The sequence below is a fragment of the Oryx dammah genome, unplaced genomic scaffold (genome assembly GCF_014754425.2).
Source record: "Oryx dammah isolate SB20612 unplaced genomic scaffold, SCBI_Odam_1.1 HiC_scaffold_3, whole genome shotgun sequence".
Classification (NCBI taxonomy): Eukaryota; Metazoa; Chordata; class Mammalia; order Artiodactyla; family Bovidae; genus Oryx; species Oryx dammah.
In genome coordinates, this window is record NW_024070187.1 from 14,489,878 (window position 1) to 14,513,473 (window position 23,596).

The 23,596-nt window shown below is 50.0% G+C and overlaps 1 protein-coding gene across 3 annotated transcripts; it reads left to right on the forward strand.

Annotated features, from left to right (window-relative positions):
• Positions 1-3,033: 3,033 nt before the first annotated feature.
• PITX2 (paired like homeodomain 2) lies at positions 3,034-22,931 on the forward strand. Of its 3 annotated transcripts, XM_040237464.1 has the most exons (5): positions 3,034-3,367; positions 7,176-7,231; positions 7,695-7,832; positions 19,045-19,250; positions 21,669-22,931. In XM_040237464.1, exons 2-5 carry the CDS (start codon positions 7,186-7,188, stop codon positions 22,230-22,232), a joined length of 954 nt encoding a protein of 317 aa, XP_040093398.1. In that variant the 5' UTR covers positions 3,034-3,367; positions 7,176-7,185; the 3' UTR covers positions 22,233-22,931. The 3 variants fall into 3 exon arrangements, with proteins under 3 accessions (XP_040093398.1, XP_040093399.1, XP_040093397.1); XM_040237465.1 differs by lacking the exon at positions 7,695-7,832 and having other exon boundaries at positions 3,070-3,367; XM_040237463.1 differs by lacking the exons at positions 3,034-3,367; positions 7,176-7,231; positions 7,695-7,832 and adding an exon at positions 17,567-18,160.
• Positions 22,932-23,596: the final 665 nt, after the last annotated feature.

Genomic DNA, 23,596 nt, shown 5'->3' on the forward strand with positions numbered 1-23,596 from the left:
ATTGCTTGCTTTGCTTGAACGCTCCCTCCACCCCCTTCTAATTTGAAGTAATCGGAATCTAAATACAATCGCCAGGGCCCACTCTTCCATTTCTGCTCCGACGAAAGAAAAACCTGAAATCCACGTCTTAGACCAGCTCGGTGGTTTGTAGCGCACACACACACACACACACACACACAGACACACACACACACCAGCACCCTGCCTTTCCTCTGCATGCCTAATGTATTCCCTGGTGGTTCTGGGCATTAATTAGTTGTTTAATAGGAGTATGACTAAAAATGTAAAAGAAGGATTAGGAGCGTGAAACGTATGTCCAGCTCCTTCTACACACTCGAAGAGGGAATGAAAATCATTCTGTATCTTCTATTTCTCCAGGAGCCATTTGCATTTCCCACCAGCTGCTCACTTCAGCTGCACTGGCGCTGGGCGAGGCGAGGACCCAAAAGCTCGGCGCGGTGTCTGCGGCGGCCGGGACTGGGGTTAACCAGCCCCTGGCGGGCGAGACTCCAGACAGAAGGGGGGCGAGGGGAGTGTGAGCTTCCCAGAGCCCCTCCATCCCAGCCCGGGTTTGCAAACCTCGGAATACTGAAAGGGGGAGGGGGCGGCACGCGCTTATCTGCGCGTCTCTCCAGCGCAGTCCCTTTCTCTTCCCCTGGTCTCCCCGGGCTGTCTCTGACTCTTGTCTCTGGTTTTCTCAGTCTTTCCCCACTTTTCCGTGAGATTCTCCATCCTTGCCTCCAGATGAAGGCGAGGCTGTTCTGCTCTGAGCGTCTCTTAATCTCTATAAAAATGAACAGAAAAGAAGGAGGCAGACATTAACCCATAACTCAGGGGGCTGGGGAGGCGGCAAAAAATCTTTGATGGGTAGAGAGGAAAATGTCTTTCTTGGACTAAATTATGTGATATGTTGTGACCTTAGATTTCAGTCGTGGGACTTGGAGAAATTTGATTTTCTTGCCTCAGCACGATTTCAGAAATCAGAAATAGAAATCCTCCAAGACAGAGGGGAAAGAAAAGTAAAAACAGCACGTGGGCATTTCCCCCTCATTTCTCTCCCCTTAAATAAAACTGTCTTGAATTTCCACCGGTAAAGAGAGAAAGTTTGAGTTTTCACGGATGTTATTTGGAGGTTAGAAATGGCTTAAAAATCTAGACCTCTCGTCAGTTTTCTTCCTGGCTGAAGAGGCTAACCCTTTCCATAAAATGAGTCCATCTGTCGACTGTTAGCTGTTTCAAAGTGAAGGGATTTAGCACTCAAAACAAATTGAGCAAGTTTGTTTGCCTGTTTTTACTGCTAACTCAAATGAATTCAAAACACAGAGTAATTCAAGAAAACACATAACATATTCCAGACAGCTCCCAAATGTAGGGAAAGCCCAGCACCTATATGGTGACCTGGGTTATTTTAAACGCCAGGCTTTCAAAGATGTATATATTTCACACACATTCTCCCGGCATCATTATATTTTCTTAAAATTGCGAGATTTGCTATATTGATGTAGGAAGAGCAATACAACTTTTAGAGGGGATTTTATCCTCTCCTGAGACTGAGAGATGGGGGGCCTCTCTCATGGTGGGCCTGGTTGAGTTTTGCTCCTATGCAGGAAATAATATTGGTGAGAATATAGGACCAGGAGCTGTGGTTGTTTTCCCACACTTTCCAAAAACCTACACTAACAGGATGCCCTAGAGACTGAAAGAACTTTGTCCAATTTGCCTGGCAGAGCCTTCCCACCTGGTCTTCCAGCGAATGGTGTTTATAGTCCTACCACTCAAAGGCAGGGCACAGCGAAAGCATCTTCTGGCCACCAAAACACAAGCCCTTGCTGGAGTCAAGAAATCAGAAAATCAGGGTTTAGAAGTAGGGCACGCTTCGGGGAGCGAGTGTCAAATGCCCCTTCTGTTTTTACCCTTCTGTTTTCACACGTTCTTCGATTTTTAGGAGCAAATGTGGGTTTGAGGGGAGCTTCCCTTCCCACCCCCACTGCCATCCCTTGCAATTTAATACCATGCCTGCCAGGAACCTTAACCTCGTCATTTTAAAAAATGAGATAGCCGTGACCCGGAGTGAACTTGTTGAGTGTAAGTACAGCAGAGGAAATTCTAGAGTCCATGAGCACCGGAGCCTTGTCCAGCGCAATCCCTCGGTGCACACCGGTCAGTGCGCGGCCGTGCCCACCTGCGCGCGGACACCGCGCAGACACCGGGTGCTGTGCGCCTGGTCCACTCGCCTTGACCTCGGCCCGGTGTCGCCGCCGGCGGTGCTGGGCCTTCCGCAGAGGACGAGCCGGTAGCTCCCTTCTAGCTGTCTCCCTCCTACCTTCTTCCCAAACCCAGCCATCCCACCGACCCCCTGCTCATCCCACTTTTCCGGATTTCTCCTGTCATCCTCTCTCCCCCGTCCCGCAACCTTCTTTCCAGCTTCCTGCCTTCCTCCGCGATCCCTGCTATCTATGAACTCTTTCCTCACCCTTGCAAGGCCTGAAAGAAGGTCACACACAGGCACATTCAGACTCACACCCTGCAAGCCTCCACCCCAAACAAACCCAGGCGTACTGTCCTTTGTTCCATTTCTTAGGCCACTTTCTCTGTCTCTCCCTCCCTCCCCGTCCGGGTTTACACACACACACACACACTCCAGGAGAACGTTTCTCCCCGACGGCTCCCCGACGCCCTTGCCCTTCCCCTCTGATTTATGAGAGCTCCTGGTTTGGCGCAGATTCCTTTTTCTTCTCCTCCCCATCCTCCCTTCTTGTCCTCCTTGCCACAGTGGGAGTGCTCGCGCCTGCTGCTCAGTCTGCGCCTGTCTGAGCGCCCTGCCCGGCTCCCTCTCCTGGTTTCCTTCCCCGGGCTCCTCCTCGGGCTCCTGGCTCCTGGGCCCGCGGGCCTGCACCTCCCGCTCCTGCCGGGTTCCCCGTCGCCCCTGCTGGCTCCCCCCCGCGCCCTCCCGAGCGCCGCGCTCGCTCCTTGATCGCCCGCCGCGCTGCCGGCTCGGCCGCCCGCCCGCCCGCGCGCCCGCCACTGTGCAGTGGAGTTTGGTGGAATCTCTGCTGACGTCACGTCACTCCCCACACTGAGTCGGAGCCGAGGGAAGAGAGAGGGATGAGAGCGAGGGAGGGGAGAGAGAGTGCGAGAGCGAGCGAGAAAGCTGGAGTAGAGCAGAAAGAAACCGCCAGTGACGGCTAGATTCCGGAGGCCGCTGCGCGCCCTTGGACCCCCCTCGGAACTTGGCACCCTCGGGAGCCCCGCAGTCCTCTCGGCCCGGGCTTCTTGGGCGCCGGCGGTGCAGTCCGCGTCTCGGTTCGCTGGAAATCTCTCCGGGACGCGGCGGGACGCGCAGACTGCTGCTCTCTCCCGGTAGCGGGTAAGTGGAGGCCGTCTCTCCCGCAGGGATGTGAGATAATGCGAGTTTGGAAATTTGTTCCACTTTGGAGAATCTTCACCGAAGGTGATTTGTGGCTCTTGGGGGCTGTCTTTCCCCCCGAGGTAACGCAGTTGGCAAACAGACCTTGCAAAGCCCTGTTCCTTTGGTCCCCAGCCACAGACACTAACAATCTATGGGGTGCTGAAGTCGAGTGGGAAGCGAGACCATGGCTGGCATTTAAAAGGAGGTATCTTCCCTTAAATCTTGGTGCCAACACTGCAGGGACAAATCCTCAGACGGAGGATTAGCATTCTCAAGATAAAGGGCCGGGTACAAAGTTTCAGCTACTGGAAGATTAGCCCCCTTCCCATTGTTACCAATTGGAAAAAAGATTCCATCTTAACTGGCAGTTAGTGACCTCTCAGGCCCAAGCGAATTACCTGGGAGCCAGGCCTGAATGCCAAGCTCACACAATTACTTCGGATTATAAATCCTTTAAATTGATTACCAGTCAACTCCAATCTTGCACTTTGGGAGATACATTTTAAATGGATACAGGGGAGACGACTATTTTCCAACCATCCAGTAAGGAAAAAATTGTGATTCTAAATCTGAGAAATATGTTCCTCTTTTTATTACAATTTAATGATTTTCTTTTCCTTAGCAATTTAGATGTCAAACCATCATAGGGTCCTGTGATTTTTATTTTATATGTGCAAACAATATGTCTTATTAAACTAAATTAAAAAAAACTTTTACTACCATGAATTAAAATAATATTGGAGTTCATACATCCTAAAATATTTTATGAAAAATTAATCTGATTTAGAGGTATTTCCTTACATTCTTTTTAGGCCATTAATAAGAATTAAAGTTGCTTTTAACATCATTTTGGAGGAAATCCATCCAAAAATACAAATACCAGTTATGTAAAGGAAACAAAGCACGTAAGCAATATAGGCTGAGGATTTCTGTTGAAATTACATAAAATAAGCATCCAAAGTTTCAATAATCAAACTTTGCCTAAAAATGAAATAGCTACTTCATGTGTGAAATGTTTTGCTCTACCTCAGCAAAACAACACTTATTCAGGTGCTTTGTTCCTCAAGTTGAACATGTTTGTCCCCAAGTGTTCCTAAATCACCAATATTAATTGGTTTAAAAGAAGGCTTAAACTGCTAAAATACAGAACTGCATTAAGCAGTATTTTAATTTCCTTAAATGATGACCCACTGCAAATTAATTTACTGAGTAATCTCACTAATTTAGTTCATTTAAAACATATGTTCTTATCATGTTTATTTTTAAACTTTCATCAAAGATTTTGTTATAGGATAACAATGTGAATGGAAAGGAGGGAAATGTGAAAGGGTGTGGAATTATTAGGACTATGTTTCATTCCTACAATTTCATCTTACGGCAATCATCAGAAATTATTTTTAAGCAAATTGTTTTATTTCTTAGGGCTTGCCTGCTTGCATTAGCCAGTGTGGTTCAGGGTGTCCCCATTAGCTGTGTTGTGCTTTTTAGTGAGCTCACAATAGAAAACTCAAGTTGACCAAAACAAGATTGCCTGGCATATACATTCCAACCAGGACATGAACTTTTGGGGTGAGAACAACTTCCCAACAGGAAAAGTTGCTCATCTTAATTTGTGAGATTAGCCACTGAAGCCCCTCTCTAAATCCCGCAGCCAAATTTGTCTTGTAAGACTTGTCTTGACAGGGCAAGTTTAAGGATCAGCAGGCGGGAGGGAATTGGAGGTCTCTTTTAAAAAATTACCTTCCCCAGTTATTTAGATTCAATTCATCTAGCAGGTTTGGTCATTATATGAGGGGGAAAAAAGTGCAAATCTCAGGACTCATTTTGACTGCAAAATAAATCCCCAAGTCACAAGGACATGTAGGAGTGAGCTAAGGAACATGCCTTGACCTTCTTTTCAGTCTTTAGAGAGGAGTTCTTGAAGATTTGTTTTGTATTGCTTTGTTTGGTCTTCAGCACTGAAGCGTGGGAGTGGGGGGGTGGGGGTGGGGAGAATGTGTAATAATCGACTGACTTTACACTGAGCAATCCGATCTTTTTCTTTTGTAGATTTTACTATTTTAAAAAATAAAAACTATCTGCGGTTACCATCTGCAAAGCTCTGGCTACCGGCTAATAATGCAGCCAATTCAGAAGTTAAAAAAAAAAAAAAAGATTATCGAAATGATGATGACATGCAAATTTTCCCCGAAATTATCATAAGTAAACATTTGAAGTCTGGACTAATAAAATCCCATCTGTGTTACTTCATATCGAGTTAGTAGAAAGCTGTGATAATGAATTTTGTAATATCTCACGAACAGACATCTCAATCAGGGACTAATCCTGTGATTTTACTGCAGAATCACTAAATCTGGAACCGCCAAACTGCTACTTGTGGGCCCCCCGGCCCGCCAGGATCGGCAGAGCCCCCGCCCGCGTCCACCCGCGTCTCCAGGCGGATGGGGGAACCGCCTGGAGATCCCCACCCCTGGGATCCCCAGGCCGCTGCGCTAGGCAGCGACCTTGGCCCGAGGCCCCTGGGTCCCGGCTCCTTCCAGGAGAGGCCGAGGAACCTAGAAATGCGACTTAGGCCAGAGCCAGACCCCCCAGCTCCCTACCCAACCTCTGCCACTCGAACAACTGGGCCAACGCCCGCCCGAAGCCCCAGCCCTGGATCCGAGCGAGAGGTGCCCTCCCGCCGCCGGCGTACCCTGGTTAGCGTGGAGCGAGGCAGGCGCCGAGATCCGAGGGGTGGGGAGCTGGGACCTTCGTTCTTTTCTTCTGTCTTTAAAGCAGCGCCGCTCTTCTCCCCACCCCGACAGAGCCCCCTCGCCACCCACCTCTCCGGGTTTGCCTGTGGCGGAGAAGGGGGCGCGCATTAAACGCCTGGCCCGCTGCGTTGTGGTTGGAAATTTAAAAAAAGATTTGGTTTGCCGGGGAGGAGAAGGGGGAGAAATGGGGGGAGCCGTTCTCTCAGAGCTATTTCTCTACCCTTGCCGAGCAATAAACCCTCCGGGGACGTTTGCCCGCTCTCCTCAATCTAACTCACTCCACCTCGGTTCCCCTACTCTGCGATCTTAAATCATACTTTAGAGTAAATAAATGACCGGGTGAGTATCTCCAGGGGAAAATGTGGCTAAATATGGAAAAGTGGCTTCTGATAGAAGAGAGGCCCGAAGCCAGTCCTCTCTGAGCATCCTAGGCCTTGGAGTCCTGTTTGTTTCAGAATTACAGAAAATCGAGGTGGGGTGGGGGATTCTATCTAGGACAGGAACAAATTGACACTCTATAAATGTTTACTGAGCTTCAACTAACGGACAATCACTGTGCTGGCCTTCGCACACAGCTCCCCACGGAGAAAGTCCTCTTCACCAAAATTTTGTATCCTCCCCCAAGGTTGTCCTCGTGTTCAGACGGGCTTTTAACCCCTGACACAGGCACCCCTGTGAGTAGTTCCACAGCTTGGGTTCCCAGAACGCGGTGGCTTTATCGGCCAAGAGCCCCTGGACCCATTGGCGGCAGCTTTGTAGAGAGATCCACCCCCCCACCACACACACACACACTTTGGTAAACATTCAGATGTCCAGGACCGGGGGCAAGAGTGGGGATGAAGCCAGGCTCGTGCTGCCAGAGACTGCCAGGTCCGAGAAACACTCCTGAAACCTAGTACGGAGAGGCGCCTGATGGCCTGTGTTGAAGTCGTCTGCCCCACAGGTAGCCTCCTGCGAGCCCTGTGCGCCCGCCCGCCGCCGCTTCTCACAGGCCTCCTTCTCTCGTTTTGCAGGTAACGGGGAATGGAGACCAACTGCCGCAAACTAGTGTCGGCGTGTGTGCAATTAGGTAAGAGTCGTTTCTTCCGCCAGGGTCACCCGACCTGAGACCGCGCCACGCGAGGGCGGCGAGAGGGCACTGGTCTTATGGCGAGGCCGCGCGAGGGGCGCTTCCCGGAGGGGCAGGCCAGGGCAGGAAGGAAATCAGAGCCTGGACGCCGGGGGACTCTCCTAGTTGGGGGCCGTGGGTGGGGAAGGAACCGCGCGCCGCGTCTCCAAGCCTCGGGCCTCCTTTTCGCGGGAGCCGCTGGTACCCGGGAGGCGCGGAGACAGAACATCGCCCTGCGCCGGGTTGCCAGACGGCACCGAAGATTGGTCCGTCCTCCGCTCTTTCCTCTAACTGGGTCTCTGCTCTTTGTCCCTCTCTTTCCTCGTTCCTGCCTCCCTCCCCACTCTCTTCGACACCCCGATACTTTCCCCCGCCGTCCGGGGCGTCTCTCTCCCTGCACGTGGGGCGGGCGCGCGTGGCCCAGGCGTGCAGCCGGCGGCCGTTGAATGCCTCTTCTCCAAAGACTCCGAAATCAAAAAGGTCGAGTTCACGGACTCTCCGGAGAGCCGGAAAGAGGCGGCCAGCAGCAAGCTCTTCCCGCGGCAGCATCCCGGCGCCAACGGTAAGACTTGGAGCGAGGCGCAGGCCGAGCGCTGGGCGCCTGCCTCCCGGCCTCCGGGGCTCGAGTGAGGCGCACGCGGGCGAGGCCGCCAGACGGGGCGCGCCTGCTCGGAACTTAAGACACTTGGCCTCGGGTTGGGACGGGAAGCAGGCGTCCAAGGAACGTTAATTCCTTTCCCGAAATTATACTGCACTCCTGAGACCCATCACCTCTCCCTCTCCGTCTCGCTCTTTCCTGATGATCTCCTGATGTGTGGCCTGATCTACGCACACCCAGAGCTACCTCCGTGCCTCTAGCTGGAGTAGAAAAGTGGTCCAACAGCGACCTCTGTCGCTCACTACGTCCCACTGCACGCAGCACCAGCAGCGCCCACCCCGTCCCGGCGGCCCTCGGCCGCGCCCCGCCCAGGCTTGTGGGTGCGGGGTTTACCGCTGAAGGCCAGCGCGCGAGGCTTGAGTTAGCTTAGGTTCGTCCGGGTGGCTAGGTGGACGCGCTGACAACAGCCCTAGGGAGCCGGAGGGCAGCGACTGCGCGCAGCAGCTGAGGGCGGAATGGAGTGTGTGACCCTGTGGCACCACCTACCTGTGGTGCTGGTTGCAGGGTCTGGGTTTTGGCGGTGCGATCGATGGTCTGGTTTCACTCTGGAAGAGTCAAGGGCTATTGCTGCTCGAAGTCTGTACGCTTGTGTAAAACTTAAAACGTCCTCTACGCACAGAATTGTTGAATTGAATCGTGGTCTTTGGGGGGGGGGGGGGGGGGGGGGGGGGGGGGGGGGTTGAAGGGACAACCTTTCCTTAGGAATACAAGAAAAACTCAATTTGCCGTTCGTCTATTCTCCATGTTTTCCAGGCTCCTTAATAAGTAAGTGCCCATTCTTAGGAGGTTGTTGACCTTTGATAATGTGAGGACATAACCACACACACACACAGACCTCCGCCCCTAACCACCACTTTCTGGATTAAAATGTAAAGATACATATGTAATATGTGCTAGAGGGGGGCGAACTGGGACCCCCGCCAAGTAAACCTGCCAAGAAGAAAACAAAGACTCCGCATTGGGCTTCCCAGTGAATCGGAGAGAAAAGCACCATTTGTTGGAATAAAACGCCCAAAGTGGTATGGAGCTAACCGGCCTCCACACCGCGAAATATCGCTAGTTCTCCTGCTGAGCCAGTTAAACGCTCACTTGTCCGGGATTAACCCCATGGGGTTAAATGAGGCCTTTCAGAGATAACGTCGGGTGATTTCTGTCATTAAGATTGTGTTAAATTCTTCTTCTGTTTGATAATCGGTCGTAAAAATAAATTATTACACCGGAGTATGTTTGGGATATGGTTAAAAATCAAGAGCAGCGATGACTCCCGGAGAAAATGCTTTGTGCGGGTTGAGGCCTGGCTCCGGCCGGACTAGCGGAGCTCCCCAATGTCGCTTCGCACAGCGCGGGCTGGCCGCCGCCCAGCCGAGGCTGACATTTCTCCTGCTTTCGAGGCCGAGAGATGCCAAATGTCTCTTCCTATTCTCACCCGCATCTACCCGTTTCTTGCCCCCAGGAATGGTTTTGAGGACAGGTGGTTACCACGGGAGTTTAGGACCTCTTAACCGAGAAGCCTGAGGTGGGATGTGGGCTTCCTAGGTGGGATGTGGGCTTCCTAGGTGGGCAAGAAGTGGGGGAGAGCCGAGGAGTCCTGTTCGCTGCAGTCACATCCTGGGCAGGTGGACCTGGGTGTTTGCTTTTAATAATTAGCAAGTAATTAAAGAGCTAGAAATAATAAATGATTTTTCTTAACCATTACGTTCAGGCCCGGATTATTTTAGTGCTGGGAAAGGCTCTTCTCCACACGATAGTGTGTTTTCTGCCTTTTGAACTGAAGAAGAAAATTGCTGCCCAAACATGTTTAATGCCATTAATTAAGAAGAGACACGTGATAGGAAAAAATGCTGAAAAGCCTGATGTTATTGGCTTCTAGGGAATTGAGTAGACCAAAAATGTCACACGAGTGGGCAAAGCTATATAGTACCAATGAAGGAAGGTGGCCAGAGTCCCCTTACTGAATATAAGTAAATTTAACTCATGGGATATGCTAACTCCTAGCCACAGCTTCCTTTAAAAAAAGAAAAGAAAAGATTTTTTTCTCCTTAACTTTTAATAGGTTTTATTTGCTTTTAAAAAGAAAAAAATGTTTATAATAACATGCGATTTTCAAAAAGGGCCATGATATCCTATTATTGGCCCTACCCTCTCCTCATTTCCCCAAAACACCCTGTCCTCACTGAAGACTGAAAACGTTCTCTGAGTTGACAGGGTCAACCTCCTGGAGGCCCCGACTCTGTGTCCCATCCCAGTCAAGTCCCCATTCTCTTGATATCCGTTGGAATGACCCAACGTCTGGCTCGAACCCTTAAGCGGGAGCGGGCAGGAAGTAGGCTGAAGACCTCCTAAAGCCAGAGGTTTGAGAGAGGGTGGAGAGAGGAGTGGCTAGGTATGGTAAGTGAAGAGAGGAAGAGTTGACAAGTTAAACAGTACCCTTCTCCCTTCCCGCCACTCCCTTACACAAGGGGCAGAAGCCCGCTTGGAACGTCTCCCTAGAACAGACGTCCTTGGCTTTCCTTCCCTTTGGGTGTCCCAAAACGAGTTTCCGTTTGGAGGAACTCAAAAAGTTGTCTTGACCTTCAGGAAGAAGATGGAATGATCCTCCCTTGTCAATAACCTTTTAAGTTTCTGGTTAGTGACCCTGGATTGGGGGCTGTAATCCACCGACCTGCCGAGATCGGTCCCGGCGCCTGGCTTCGCGACCAGACCTGGGGCGGGTATCTTCCCCGGGCCTCCCCCAACGACTCGATTAATTTTTAAATCGTTTTGGCAAAGCGGTTGAGCTCAAAGTGTTCGCCTCGGGCCTCTGGAGCGCGCAGACTTCCTTCCCTAGGGACGAGGACTCCAAGGCCCCAACCGCGACACACACCGCCTCCTAAGGCAGCAGCTGGCTCTCCGTCTTCCTCAGAGCACCCGGGGTAACCCCGACGCCTTGACGGCCGCAGAGCCCCATTCATGCAATCACCAAGTGCTCGCCAAGCACATTCACCCCTGATTCCTAATGCCCCCCCGAAGCAAGTCACCCGATTTCTCTACGCCAAACGACTTTAATGCTAACAAGCAGACCCGCAAAAGCAGCCCAGACCACCTCTAGCAAAAAGCAAAATCGTGCTGCGTGGGGCGGCGCTTGGACCTGAGCTTGGTCAGAGAAAAAGGGGGGTATTTAAACGGGCGGTGTTAATCTTAGTGCTAACAGGGGGAAGGGGACCGGGACGTGCTGGAGGAGAGTGAGGAAGAGCGGAGGTGGGGAAGGAGAGCATTCCTTTTTTTTTTTTTTTCTTTTTTCTACTCACAACCCACCCCGCGCCAAATCTGCAGTTTATCCGCAGAGCTGCCTCTCCTTTGTGTGTGTGGATGTGTCTTCCCCAAGAGGGGAAATTGTCCGAAAGTAGTCAGTCCCCAGCGGTAGTCAGTCTTGACCGGTCGCGTTCTTGGTGCCGACGCGGTGCGCGCTCCAAGGTGCGCAGGGCTGGCTCTGCAGTTAACCCGCACCGCCGGTAATATATGCAGCAGTTGTTAGAGCGACTCCGGGGAAAAGGAAATGTATAACGAAAGCTTATTCGTGAGCAGGAATATACTAATGGAACAATCTGATGTCTTCTTAATCCTATGTAAAAAGCTTTGTCGTCTTCCTAATATTGACTGAATGGGTAATTAATGGCTCTTCATCTAGGCGAATACCCTATAATCCAAAGATAGGCAAAAGACAACAAGCCCAAGGTAGAAGACAAAAGGCCCAACTGTGGTCGCCACCCTCCTCCCTCCCACCCTCCACTCAGGGTCTTCAAATGGGAAAGTTTCCTCTCAGGAGAAAAAGGCAAGAGTAGAATATACATACCTTTCCCGGGCTAGATTTAACCACAGAACCTGGCTATCAGCTCCATACTCCACTCCTCCGTCTCTCCCCAACCAGCCCTTCCCTCTGCGCTCCTTTCTTCTCAGTTCCTCTAGAAAGCCCCCTACCCCACTGTGGCCCAGTTCAGCACCTTTCCCCCAAGGCACCCATTTTTCATTTAGGGAAGCGATTGATCACAGAGGACCAATATACGAGGTCCTCTGACTCGGGCGAAGAATTAAGTGCCTTTCTGAAAACAAGATAGGGATTCCATTCTTTTACAACCCAAGGCAGACAATCGGTGAGGACTAAGGTAGTTGGGAGGGGAGGAAAGAAATTAATAGGAGAGGTAGTAGGCAAAATTATGTATACATGTTAAAGAGTGATCAGGAGTGATAGAGTCAGCTCCACTGTGAGGATCTGACATGTAGAGTGCCCAAGATTCTCTCAGCGTGTTTTTAACAGGCTGACATTTTAATTTAAACCTTTAGAAGTAATATATTACTTGGGTTACTACAATGAGGTGGGTTCCTTTTTTTTTTTTTTTTTTTTGGTCAGCTGACAGCTTTTAAAATATTATTTCACTAGGGAAATAAAAGCTTCATCTCAGATTATAGGTGGGTATTTTTGGATTTATGTGATTTATGGTCACCATGACAACTAATGCTGAATGTTAGCTACCAGCATGTCTGGGAGAGGGGAAGACAGAAAGAAGGGGAACAAGAGAAATAGAAAGGGAGACAGACATGAGCAGGAGAGGGAAAATAGAGAAAAAATAAAGAGAAGCATTTCAATCTAGTTTTTTTAAAAGTGACTTTAATTAGTCCCATGTCACTTCTGTCTCTCTGGACCTAGATATTGATGTTTATTCATTCCTGCCTCTCTTATATCCCATACACAAGTATACCGTTCTCTTTATTTTTCCACATGTAGTTGTGTTCTGTGATTAAATGAGCACCTAATAAACCTGTGGCATTAACAGGCTGCTGTGAAAAGGCACTACAGCATGTGGGGTTCCTGATTGCAGCACCCCCACTAAGACGACCCAGCGCTTCCTCTAATCTCTGGCCCTTCTCTTCCCCTGCCAGTATGGGGTGAAGAGAACCCACCAGCCGGTTACCACAGACTTGAAGTGGTTGTGTGAGGGACAGAGATATGGGTACCATTTGCAGGGACCCAGAGAAGATGGGTGTTGCTCGGTACCTCTGCAGACTTCTGATCCTGAAAGAATCTGCCACTTTTTGCAAACCTGCACTTTTAAAACTTGCATTTAGGGAACTGGGGTCGGGGGTGGATCAGTCACAATAAACCTTTAATTTCTGGGTGTTCCAGCCGCATGGCTCAGGTCAGGGAACAGCAAAGGGGCCCTTTTCAGCATGATTTGTGTGCAGAGAAAAGCCAGGCAGAGGAAGGAGGGGAGGCAGTGCCACTTCTCGGGCAAGGTGCAAGGTCTCCCTCTGAGCTCTGCACCTTACACCGCCTGCTCATGCACACACACACACACACACACACACACTCATGCCTGTCACGAGCCTTCGAGCTGAGTCTGGCAGGATCTCATCCTTAAGCTAACCTGGACCATAGCAAGACTCCCACCCCTCTATGGCCTGACAGCGCAAGGAGACATCTAATTTCATTGTCTTTCAGATGAGCTCTGAGGACAGACTTTTTTCCCCCAGAGTCTCAGTCACTCGCTTGGATCCCAGTTCACATCTCTGCTGCCCGCTGCGGAGAGTTTAGCGGTGCTGCCTAACCCCTCTCATCGCGATGGCCGGAGGGCCTTTGTGCAAGTAACACTAAAGAGTGTGAAATTAAATAAGACCTTAAGACTGGTAATCGGTGGCAAGTACGAGCAGGAAACATGCCTAACCCTGTGTCACACATTTCCCTCCTCAAGGGTCTTTCTTTGAAAGAATAAGCAAGAAAACCTGATCAAAACGATATCTTCTGGATGGAAAATCCAAACCCACACTGGGCTTCCTGTCCTCTCCCTACCCCAGCCATGCAGCTTCCCTGGACCAACTATGCTGTTTTGTTTTGTTGTTTTTTTTTTTTCCCTCTGGGATGACAATTTCTGTGATGGCTGCTGAAGACATAGTCATTTCTTTTAAATATATATATTTATTTGTTTGGCTGCACTGAGCCTTCGTTGTTGCATGTGGGATCTAGTTTCCTGACCAATGATCAGATCTTGGCCCCCCTGCAGTGGGAGCACAGCCTTAGCCACTGGACAACAAGCAAAGTCCCACAGTAATTTCTAGAACCAGCTAAAGAGTAGGGTGGGGGATAGGTCACGTAACAGTAGTGTTGAACTTACAACATACCCAAGATTCCCTTACTTCCAACTCTTTTCTCATCTATACTGCCCATACCTGTGCACCCACAAGTTTTTTGTAGACTAAATCTAAAAATTGCCCACCACCACTCCAGTTTTAACTGAAAAGTGTTTCTTGTACTACACACTTGCTTTTCCTCTTCTAGACTTTTCATTTTGGAGTACCCCTACCAACCATGGAGTGAACATGTTGGGCCTGGAAGGGGTGTCACCCAGTATCAATGTGTAAAGGGATTTGAAGATTAGGAGGGAATTGAACCTCTGGCTAGAAAAATGCAAAGAAATACCTCCCCTGCTCTGTGGCGGGGGAGGGGAGGATATATTATGTACATTCATTTTTATCTATAGAGAGGTATATGCATGATTTTGTTTTCACTTAACCAGAGTTCTTCAAATAACTTATCTCTCTTTGTTCTCCACTTGACTTTGCAGTGAATCAGTACAGTTTAAGATTCTTATCTTTTTAGGCTTTCAGGCTGATCACCAGCACTTGCAACATCTCCTACACTTTGGCACTATGAGGAGCCCCCACTTGCCCTTGGGTTTTTCACCCACTTTGGAGTCTAGGTTAGGTCCTTCATACGTGTGTATTTGCCTTGAGGAAAGTTCTGTTCACTGACAAAGCCAATGAGCTTAAATCAAAATTCCATGCATTTAATGAGAGATGGGCTTAGAAATCTACATGGCTCTGTGGAGCTTCTTGGCTCTTCTGAGTTTTGAAAACCATTCAGAGCCTTCACCAAAAATTGTAACTCCAGGATTTGAAACTTGAACAAACAAGGAAGAGAGTATGTTCACTGTGGAGGAGAATCTTTCATTCTCTGATGTGATGGAGTTTCTTTCTGATATGAAGGCATGAGCATGTGCTGCTGTGGGGACTGCAGCTATGCCGAGGTTTAAGAAAAGGCATTGGAATATGATTAATAAACATATTGGGCAGAAAAGAGCTGGATTCTTATTGACTTAGTTATAGGTCATCGGCTGTCAGTGCAGTGGGAGGAGATATTTACTTTACGCATATACTTTATGATCTTGAGGGAATTAGAGGAAATTCAATAAGAAAATGGCTAGAAACATTTAAAACCCTTATTTAAAAGACTTAAGCAAATTAGAGTCTTATCAGATTAAAAACCACTACAAATGTAAGAGCATTGTCTTCGGTGAAACACTGGGGGGTCTGAGAAGGAGAGTCTACCAAATCTCAGGGATAAAACGCGTCATTTAAGCACCCGATAATGAGCAGAATGTAAATTAATTTAACCTTCTTTACCAACAGACTGCTTATGTAATATGTATAATTTAGTGATAAGATTTCAGAACCTAATATAGCTGGATGGATGAGCCTCAGCTAATGCAGACCTGTCACATCGGCATGTGTTCTGCTCTGAGCAGGTGTGTGTGTGCATGCGATAGGGTTAACTGGAATAAAAGGTTAAAAAACCAGAAATGCTGATTTAAAGCTTCCTATGAAGAAAGCTCCTTCTGTTAGCTAAAATCTTCTTACACTAGGATGATACTTTGGGCAGAGACTAAAGAATTTTCATTTGGTCCTTTGGACTGCTCTCAAACTTGTTTAAGATGGGGGAGGAGTCACAGATACCATGAAGTGGGGGAGCAGGGCAAAGGAGAGACCCATAAGTTACAAACATATTTGTTGTCTGCTTTATCCACTCTGCCTCAAACTGAATGAGTTTCTCAATCTTAGGAACAAGGACAAGGAGGGAGTTTTTTGAAGATACCTCATACTGGTGTTGCAAATCATTGACTGTAATGTCAAACAAATACACATTCAGGGATGATAACACTAACTCCACAATAAAGCAATCGTCAATGCAGAAACCCAGGGGAGATTAGTTTGTGCTCTTCAGCTGACCTAAGCCAGAGGACAAAAGGACTTTCACAAATTATTTTGAATGATATCTTTGGATTTATTTCTTTAATTTCTGTGGAAATAGTGCTATAAAGATTTACGTGTCCCCAAAGGTGTTTTTTCCTTTTGTCTCAAATAAATGAACAAGGCTTTATTTTTCCTTGAGTGTCCTCCTAGGCTTTTGCCCTTCACCCACAGCCTACTTCTCTGCCTGCTTGGACTCCAGCAATTCAAGACAGCCTTGAGCTCCCTAGGAATAGAAAATGACTGCAGAATTATCCTTGAAATTGGTTATTTGGCAACATTCTTAATTGTATGGAAATTCATTAAAAGCATATTTTATATATAACTAGCTCAAAGTTGTTGATTCTACAGGCTTTATGGATTTGAATCTGATTGATAATAAAGTAAACAAGAGAGTCAAATTTAAAGCAAGATTCTTTGTTGGGTTAGGAGGTGCTTAATACAGTGTATAAGGAATTTGAAAGCCCTAGGATATGTGTCTTAATCAACGTTAAGTAGAATGGATAAGCTTTCAGCGTTTTGAAAATGCTGGGTTAGGGTTTCTATTCTATTATGTGTTTTCTGTCTGGGGACTAATAAGCATTACAGAGAACGTGATCTGAGGCGACTTTTTATTCTTGTATAAATCCAGAGTGAACCACCAAACAGTTGTTCGTTTAAAGTCAAGGTAATTTTCTTTTGACGGGTCCATTTGCTTCTGATTTCTAATTTATTAGCCTCTCTTCCCAGGGCTGTCTTCTTTGCAATTAAAGTAAAGCTTCTTCAGATTAGAGCTGCAGAATTCACTTGACAGGTTGTTTGGAAAATTTAAGATCGGAAAGATGATTTGTTGGTGTTTTAAATTTTTTCTGGTTTTAAGTATGTCTCCTTCCCTTGCAGGGGGAGAAAAACACCTCTCGGTAGGGAATGAGTGTAGTGAGACACAAATGGGGAAGGGGGTGCTGGGTGCTTTGTTGACCCTTGTACCCCTCAGCCTTCGACCTTTCCGCTTTTTTCCAACGAGCTTTTTACTCCCAGCCTCGTCTTTCCACCTCCCCACCAGAACTAAAAGCCGGATCGTCTTGGGCCGGGCCGGAGCAGAATTCCCGGGAGCCGGAGGGTGTAGACTCTGCGGGCGCACCGAGGTATTAGCCCGGCCCCGCACATCTGATAGGTGCAGACAGGATGGGCCCTCCGTCACGGCTCAGGGGCTCCTGATTGGTGTGGAGCCACGTCACTCCAGCCGGCGAAGGGTCTGGGAGGAGGCGGAGGCGGGGAGGGTTGGGGAGGGCAGCGGCCGAGTGACGTCTCGGCACCAGGAAGCCCGCCTCTGGTTTTAAGATGTTAGGCCAACAGGGAAGCTTGGAGCCGCAGAACTGGTCCGTCGCTCGTCTGGGTGCTGGGAGCTGAGCTGCGGCGAGGCCAGGCTCGAGCTCTACTGCCCGAGGGGGTGTGCGTGTGCGCACCGCGGAGGGTGCGCCCAGAGGCCCGCGCCGCTGCCGCCGCCGCCGCCACGGGAGATCTAATATCAGCTACCTGTCCCTGTCACTCTTGACACTTCGCTGTCAGGGCTGCCGCGCGGGGGGCGGGCAGAGCGCGAACGGCTTTAGCTTTCCTTATTGGAGGGGTACGAGGGGGAGGGAGGGAGGGAAGAAAGGGGTCTTTGCCCACTCTTGTTTCGCTTTGGAGCTTGGAAGCCTGCTCCCCAAAGACGCTCCGAACCATTCTCTCCTACCCACATCCCCATGTCTCTCCATTGACCCGCTGACTTTCGGCCGCTGGATCCTTTCGCTTGAGCCTTCGCAAGGAGCCGAGGGGCGGCTCGGCTCCAGGACTCCGCGCGGGTTGTGTTCCCGGCTCTGCCCGCGGCGGCCACCGCGAGGAAACTCCGCGCCTGGAGCGGGAAGCGGAGCAGGCGGCTGCGGCGGCCACGGGGCTTCGGCGGGGCAGCAACCCAGGACTCGTAGGGCGGCGCGCTCCTTCGTCCATGAACTGCATGAAAGGCCCGCTGCACTTGGAGCGCCGAGCAGCAGGGACCAGGCTGTTGACCGCCTCCTCGCCCTCCTCCTGTCACCATCCTCAGCCGCTGGCCATGGCTTCGGTCCTGGCTCCCGGTCAGGCCCGCTCCCTGGACTCTTCCAAGCACAGACTGGAGGTGCACACCATCTCTGACACCCCCAGCCCCGAGGCCGCAGGTAAGGCGCCGCGCGGCCCCGAGGAAGTCGACCCCTCCTGGGGGAGGCGTGGTGGGAGTGGTCGTTCGGCTCGCTCCCCGCAGAACTTCCGGAGCCAGGGTTGTATGTATCCCGCGTCCCTTCGCTGTGCATCGACTGGCCGGCTGGGGTGGCGCGAACCATGCGAGTCGTTCTGCACCGCCCCCTCCCCCCATTACGACCCTGACCTCCATTCCTTTTTCTGGGTCACAAAAATCCCAGCATCTCCGTTCTAGACCTTCAGCGGCCGCCTCCACCCCCCCGGCCCCCGCCCTCCCCAACCCTTGCGCGGTCCTTGTCCTGCTCTCGGCTTTCAGCTCCCAAGAAACTCCGCTTGTTAGAAAAATAGGGGTCCTCCTTCCTGCAACAAAACTACGCCTCAGAAGAACGGGCGTTTTTGTTTTTGTTTTTCTTCTTCTTCTAAAGGGCAGAGGAACTTGGGTGCCTCGCCGAATCTCAAAGCGTACTTTTCCTAGCCTTTGGAAACCGCATCGATATCTGAGCTTTCTACCAGGGGGAGTTCTGTAAAACACGCGCGTGTGGGTGCCCCGAGAGATTTGATGTGTCCGCGCAGAAGCGCATAAATACAGCCTTGAAAGCACAAGCTATAAAATGAATGTGCCGTTGCAGTGAGATAAACATGTAAATAAAACGTGCGGCGCTGGGGGAGGGGAGGAGATGGGCGCGCACACCCACACTCAAGTCTGCATACCCCGCAGACGCAGCGCTTTCTGCGGCCCGGAGCGGCGGCTAGCACACTCCTCCCCCGCCAGACAGCCCGGCTCTGGCCTCTGCCGCCTGGTCCAGTTGGCGTTGGCGGGCAGCAGGTGGGCATGCTGACGGGGACCTCTGTGTTTCGTTTTCAGAGAAAGATAAGAGCCAGCAGGGAAAGAATGAGGACGTGGGAGCCGAAGACCCGTCCAAGAAGAAAAGGCAAAGGCGGCAGCGGACTCACTTTACCAGCCAGCAGCTGCAGGAACTGGAGGCCACTTTCCAGAGGAACCGCTACCCGGACATGTCCACGCGCGAAGAAATCGCAGTGTGGACCAACCTAACGGAAGCACGAGTCCGGGTAGGAGCCCGCATGGAGCCGTGGAGCGCGTTGCTGGGATGTCGGCCCTGTAGATCAGGAGGGAGGGTGAAAGGCAGAGCCGTACGGGAGGGCTCGGGTGGGTGCCTTTGCAAAGGCAGAAGGCCTCGCGGCGGCCCCAGTTGCGAGGTCACAGCTCCCTCTTCCGAGACCAGCCGCGAGCCTGGAGCAGGCGCCGGGAGCGGCCGGGGCTCACCGCCCCGCCACACAGCGCGCTCCCAAACGGGGCCGCGTGCATTCCGCTGCACAAGGCATTGTGTTCCCGGTTTGCATTCGCCAGAAGAACGCTAATAAAATCCCTCCCAGGCCAGGAGCTGAGGACAGGCTCCGACCTGCGCGCATTTAACAAGAAAAACCCGCCTGAGACACGCAAGGGTTGGTCCTCCATGGAAAACTTTCGTGCCCGGCCTAGCCGGGCCTTTTCTTTACTCGGCTCACCCTCATCACAGGGTCTTTGCGGTTTTTCTGCCACTCATTCTCTCCCACACCCTATCCTCGGTTTTGTGATCTGCGGAAGCAGTTTTAATACAGAACTGCTATCCTGCCAGTCCTCTTAGAAAGAAAGGAAAAAAAAGAAGAAAAACTTTTATATTTGATTTATTTATCTTCTCTCAAGAGACTGTTATTTACACCCTTCCTCCCAATTATAATAGTTTTATTAAAGAAAAGGCTTACCTTTGTAGCAAATCTGTGCTTAATGAATTGGCAAAAATGAACTTAAATAAATTACACGGTAGCAATATCCTGGTTTGTGCTGGTCGGTGGAAAACTCCAAATTTGTTAGGATTCTGGAAGTAGAAAACACATAGCAGGATCCAGAGGTTTTGCTGTTAAAAAAAAAAAAAGCTCTGGATGGAAAAAGAGCCCCCAGTTAGAACTGAGAAAACACTGTATAGCACTAATGTAAAGAATAGACCAAAATGCGCTCCCAAAGCAGAGAGAGGAAGGCATTCTCTGAGTGGCATCTGTGTAGGGAACGAGGCTAAGCTAGTGGATATAGGAACCAGGATGAAGTTGGAAATGGTTTTAGTTTAACAGCGCAGACCTATGTTCAGGCCCGGGCCTCGTGGTTTTTGCGCAAGGTCAGTTTCTCGTTAGCTTTCCTGCGCTTCTGGGGAACGGGCCTCGCACGTACTCTTCTCGCCTGGGCAAAGTTTAGGCGGCCAGGGTAGAAAAGGCAAGTAATTTAAATGAAAACAATCTATGGGGTCTCCGGAACCCTTTGGAAAAACCCTACCCCACCCTCTTCGGCTTTTCAGCCGTCCCTCTCGAGTCCCCTGCCGCTACTGCGCTGGGCTCTCGCTCCCTCCGCCTGCCTCCTTCCAGGCCCGCTGCTTGTCCAGCCAAGTGGGGAATGAAGCTTGCTTTTTATAGCTGTCGGGTGCAAAGAGGAAGGGGGATAAAAAGGAAATCGAGAATGAAAGGGAAAAAGAAAAAAAAAAAAAAGCGGATTAGGCGTCTGGGCCTGGCTGAGATGTGTAATGTGAAACATCACCGGTGTCAGCTCGGAAATCTCGGGCCAGGCCTCACTCCAATACACAAAAGCCGCCGTCTGGAGCGACGGGCGGGCCCGATGTGGATTGAGAACGGGGTTGCGTCTGGGCCATCGGACGCGGGTGGGGGCTGGCCAGGCTGGGCGACCGCCCGCAAAGCCCTGCAACTAGGCTGGGCTGGAGCAGCCCTGGGTGGGCGGAGAGTGTGAAGGAGCGGAGCGAAAGGTGGGGAAGGCTTGTAGGAGCGACTCGCTCAGGGTTCCCGGAGATTTACACGCCAAACTCATGGGGTTTAGTGAGCTGTCGGGGAGGTGGGCTTTTGCTTTTTATTTGGTTCTTTCGGCTAGGCGAGGAAGAGGGTCGCGGCTGGGTGCCTGATGAGGGCGCTCGTTCTGTGGAGTAGCGGGGCGGGAGTGAAGATCCGAGAGGGGAGGAGGGGTTGTGGGAGAGAGCGCGGGCCTCCCAGCCCCTTGTCCTCATCCCTGGGTCTGTGGCTTTGGAATGCAAGCAAGTTTGCAAGGTGGCCGGGGAAGGGTTGGGCAGAGAGCCCGCTGCTCCGCATTTATTTTGCAGTAAGTGTTTTTGGCCCATGAGGAGGACAGGGGTTAGTGAACACGCCACCCGCAGGCCGCCGGGCTTTGAGCTGGCTTTGAGTTTGTGGCGCGACTCAGAGCCCGGACTCGCAAGCCTGAACCGGTCAGGGCCTCTGTATTGGGACGGGGTTCTGGCAGCTTGGGGCGCGGGGCAAGGGAGAGGGGTGGGGGCGACTGGGGAAACTTGTGGCGGCGAGGGTGTACACTTATGTGTCGGGGGGGGGGGCTGGGGAGGGATTGCTAGTGCTTTCCGGGAGCAAGGTTTTGCTAATCCGATCTGTGGCGTCTGTTCGCTCCTTGCCCTCCATCCCTAGGTTTGGTTCAAAAATCGCCGGGCCAAATGGAGAAAGCGGGAGCGCAACCAGCAGGCCGAGCTGTGCAAGAATGGCTTTGGGCCGCAGTTCAACGGGCTTATGCAGCCCTACGACGACATGTACCCGGGATATTCGTACAATAACTGGGCCGCCAAGGGCCTCACTTCGGCCTCCCTGTCCACCAAGAGCTTCCCTTTCTTCAACTCTATGAACGTCAACCCCCTGTCGTCGCAGAGCATGTTCTCCCCGCCCAATTCCATCTCGTCCATGAGCATGTCGTCCAGTATGGTACCCTCAGCAGTGACCGGCGTCCCAGGCTCCAGCCTCAACAGCCTGAATAACTTGAACAACTTGAGCAGCCCTTCGCTGAATTCCGCGGTGCCAACCCCCGCCTGCCCTTACGCGCCGCCGACTCCTCCGTACGTTTATAGGGACACGTGTAACTCGAGCCTGGCCAGCCTGAGACTGAAAGCAAAGCAGCACTCCAGCTTCGGCTACGCCAGCGTGCAGAACCCGGCATCCAACCTGAGTGCTTGCCAGTACGCCGTGGACCGGCCTGTGTGAGCCGCGCCCCACTGCACGGGGATCCTAGGACCGTGGATGGGGCAGTTCTGCCCTTGAAAGACTGGGAATTATGCTAGAAGGTCGCGGGCACTAAAGAAAGAAAGGGAGAGAGAGAGAAGATATAGGGAGAAAAGGAAACCACTGAATTAAAGAGAGCTCCTTTGATTTCAAAGGAATTTTCTCAACGTCTGACATCTTTCACTAAAAGTATTTCCAACAGTTTCGAGGACACACAAATGTTTGACTGGATATGACATTTTAACATTACTATAAGCTTGTTATTTTTTAAGTTTAGCATTGTTAACATTAAAATGACTGAAAGGATGTATATATATCGAAATGTCAAATTAATTTTATAAAAAGCAGTTGTTAGTAATATCACAACAGTGTTTTTAAAGGTTAGGCTTTAAAATAAAGCATGTTATACAGAAGCGATTAGGATTTTTCGCTTGCGAGCAAAGGAATGTATATACTAAATGCCACACTGTATGTTTCTAACATATTATTATTATAAAAAAATGTGTGAATATCAGTTTTAGAATAGTTTCTCTGGTGGATGCAATGATGTTTCTCAAACTGCTATGTACAACCTACCCTGTGTATAACATTTCGTACAATATTATTGTTTTACTTTTCAGCAAATATGAAAAAAAATGTGTTTTATTTCATGGGAGTAAAATATACTGCATACAAATTGGTCTGGATTCTTTCTGCCCTCCTCTGTCACCTGGCCAGGGTTTCTCAGTCACTACTTCCTAAACAAACCAGTTCCCTCTGCCTGCCTAGTTAAATATACAAGGCAGCAGTACTTATTTAAATTTGGTAGAAATAAATTATAGTCATTCATCAGAAACTCAAAAGAAAAAAGAGGCACTCAGGAAAAAAAAAAGCTGCAAAGTCTGTTCTTGTCTCCCAGATTTTTCTTTGGCTTAAACCCAAGGGATTCCATTATTGCTAGCTAGCAAATAATATAAGAAAGAAAGAAGAAAGGAGAAAGAAATATAGAAAGTACCTTAGCTTGGAATGACTCTCAGGTTTACTCCTTTGGGGAGGGAACCAGCACACCCAGTAAATTGTTCTGGAGAAGTATATGTGTATGTATACATGTACAGTTTATATACATTCCTCTCAAGAGGAATAGGTCTATAAGTTTACAAGGAAACACCTCCAGTTCAAAATATTTAGGCCTCCACGTTTATCTTTCAGGCTTAAGTAGAGAGATTCTTCATGTTATATTACATTACTATTTCCAAATCCTTTTGAGACATTAAAAGAAACAAAGCCCATTTCTAATAACCACAGCCCTTTAGTTTCTCAAAGAGCCCAGGGGTTGAGAGGTTAGAGTGGAGTTTCCTGAGTCTTGT

What these genes read in the sequence shown, in the direction of transcription:
- PITX2 (XM_040237463.1), top strand. Translation starts at nt 17,953, where the DNA reads ATGAACTGCATGAAAGGCCCGCTGCACTTGGAGCGCCGAGCAGCAGGG. An exon ending in CCCCAGCCCCGAGGCCGCAG is followed by an intron (nt 18,161 to 19,044) that starts GTAAGGCGCCGC and finishes TTTCGTTTTCAG; the next exon opens with AGAAAGATAAGAGCCAGCAG. An exon ending in TAACGGAAGCACGAGTCCGG is followed by an intron (nt 19,251 to 21,668) that starts GTAGGAGCCCGC and finishes CTCCATCCCTAG; the next exon opens with GTTTGGTTCAAAAATCGCCG.